Here is a 1,555-nt window from a genome sequence, read left to right on the forward strand (position 1 = left end):
GAATAAAATATAAATTATTTCTGGGGATATAATTACTGATGTAGATGTTTTTCATTTGTGGAGTCTAATTTAGAGTTCATACGTGTATTAATTTATTAATTTAGTTACTAACTAGTCAGGTATGATAATTAGATTATGAGTAGTGCTAGGGAGCCAATGGCCTAAACGTACAATGTGTACAATGGGCTAAATCTTTGGTTTATGAATAAAATGAACATCACCTATACAATGGACACCATGTCCTGAAACCACTCATCCCAAAAATATAACCTGATAGGACAATGTAATACTAATAATCATATCTCTAATACTTTCTAAACCTTCATTGTACACATTCTACGTTTAGGTCATTGGCTCCCTATACTTTCTCAAAATAAAAATACAAAGTCACCAATTTCAACATTTTAGAGTGGATTGGCATGTGTTATACACGCACAGGGTTTTAATTCTGTATTGGACGCACCCATTGCTGATTGTCATCATTTGAATTTTAATAGCATGGACCACTTCATAGAGCTTGCTCAAAGTTGATTTGGAAAATGCAGATACTAATTAGTTACAAGGCCTGCGATGCATAAACAACCAACCAATTAGGAGGGTTCGTCAAGCATTCCAGACGTGTGTGACCAACTCTATAAGAGACAGAAAGACTTGCCCAAAATATGATATAAGGTGTGAATCCAGTTACATTCATGGAACTTACATTGCATTGTTATGGAAAAAAAAAAGTTCCAAAGAGATTGACCAAAGTTGATTTGGAAAGTCTACATAGGCAGTGTCACTATATTCCCACCCCATGATACACGCTAAAATCCAACCCAAATAAAGATCTATGGAATGAAATGAAGTACTCTTTGGTTACATTTTTTCTTCGGATAACTAAGTACTATTATGTCACCTTGTAAGTTAAGAGAGGTCAAGTCTTCTCTTGTTAAAATAAATAAATAATACAACCACCAGAGCAACAAAATCTTATTTCTGTAAATAAAATGGGCAACATGATAAAAAAGTCTTATTATGTACATATTTATAATAAAATTATTTATATGCAGATCTTTTTTAATCAATTTGTGTATAATTTTTTTGGTCTTTTTTTATCTTTTACCACCTTTCTATTTTTCATTTGATTTACTCTCCTAACTGAATAATCTATCATTTTCTTCTCACATCCAAATCATTTACGAAATTCTACTGCTTTTTTCATAAAATAATATTTCGTCTATAAAAATACTTGAAAATAGTTGAGCCGCTTCAATCATCCATAATGTCTCTTCTTTCTATAAGCCTACTTTGGTTCCTTTGTTGCCTCATCATAAAAACAACTTTCATATCCAAAACCAGTGCTGATTTAGGTACAACTTCACAAAGGTTCTTCTACTTTTGCGATCAAAATAACGAGAGAGGTAACTACACAGCAAAGAGCAACTATGCCAGAAACCTCAACACCCTTTTGTCCACTCTCACATCCAACACAAGAATCGACTACGGTTTCTACAATTCCTCTTATGACGAAAACAAAGACAAAGTAAACGCCATTGGACTCTGCAGAGGAGAC

The 1,555-nt window shown here is 33.1% G+C and overlaps 1 protein-coding gene across 1 annotated transcript in view; it reads left to right on the forward strand.

Moving 5' to 3' along the window:
* Positions 1 to 1,260: 1,260 nt before the first annotated feature.
* LOC107467141 (cysteine-rich receptor-like protein kinase 29) overlaps positions 1,261 to 1,555 on the forward strand; it is a gene marked incomplete in the record, with an annotated part of 1,632 nt that continues 1,337 nt past the window's right edge. The window contains 1 exon segment of the mRNA XM_016086179.3: positions 1,261 to 1,555. Within this exon segment, the coding sequence (XP_015941665.3) occupies positions 1,265 to 1,555 (291 nt within the window).

The sequence above is a fragment of the Arachis duranensis genome, chromosome 9 (assembly GCF_000817695.3).
Source record: "Arachis duranensis cultivar V14167 chromosome 9, aradu.V14167.gnm2.J7QH, whole genome shotgun sequence".
NCBI classification, from domain to species: domain Eukaryota; kingdom Viridiplantae; phylum Streptophyta; class Magnoliopsida; order Fabales; family Fabaceae; genus Arachis; species Arachis duranensis.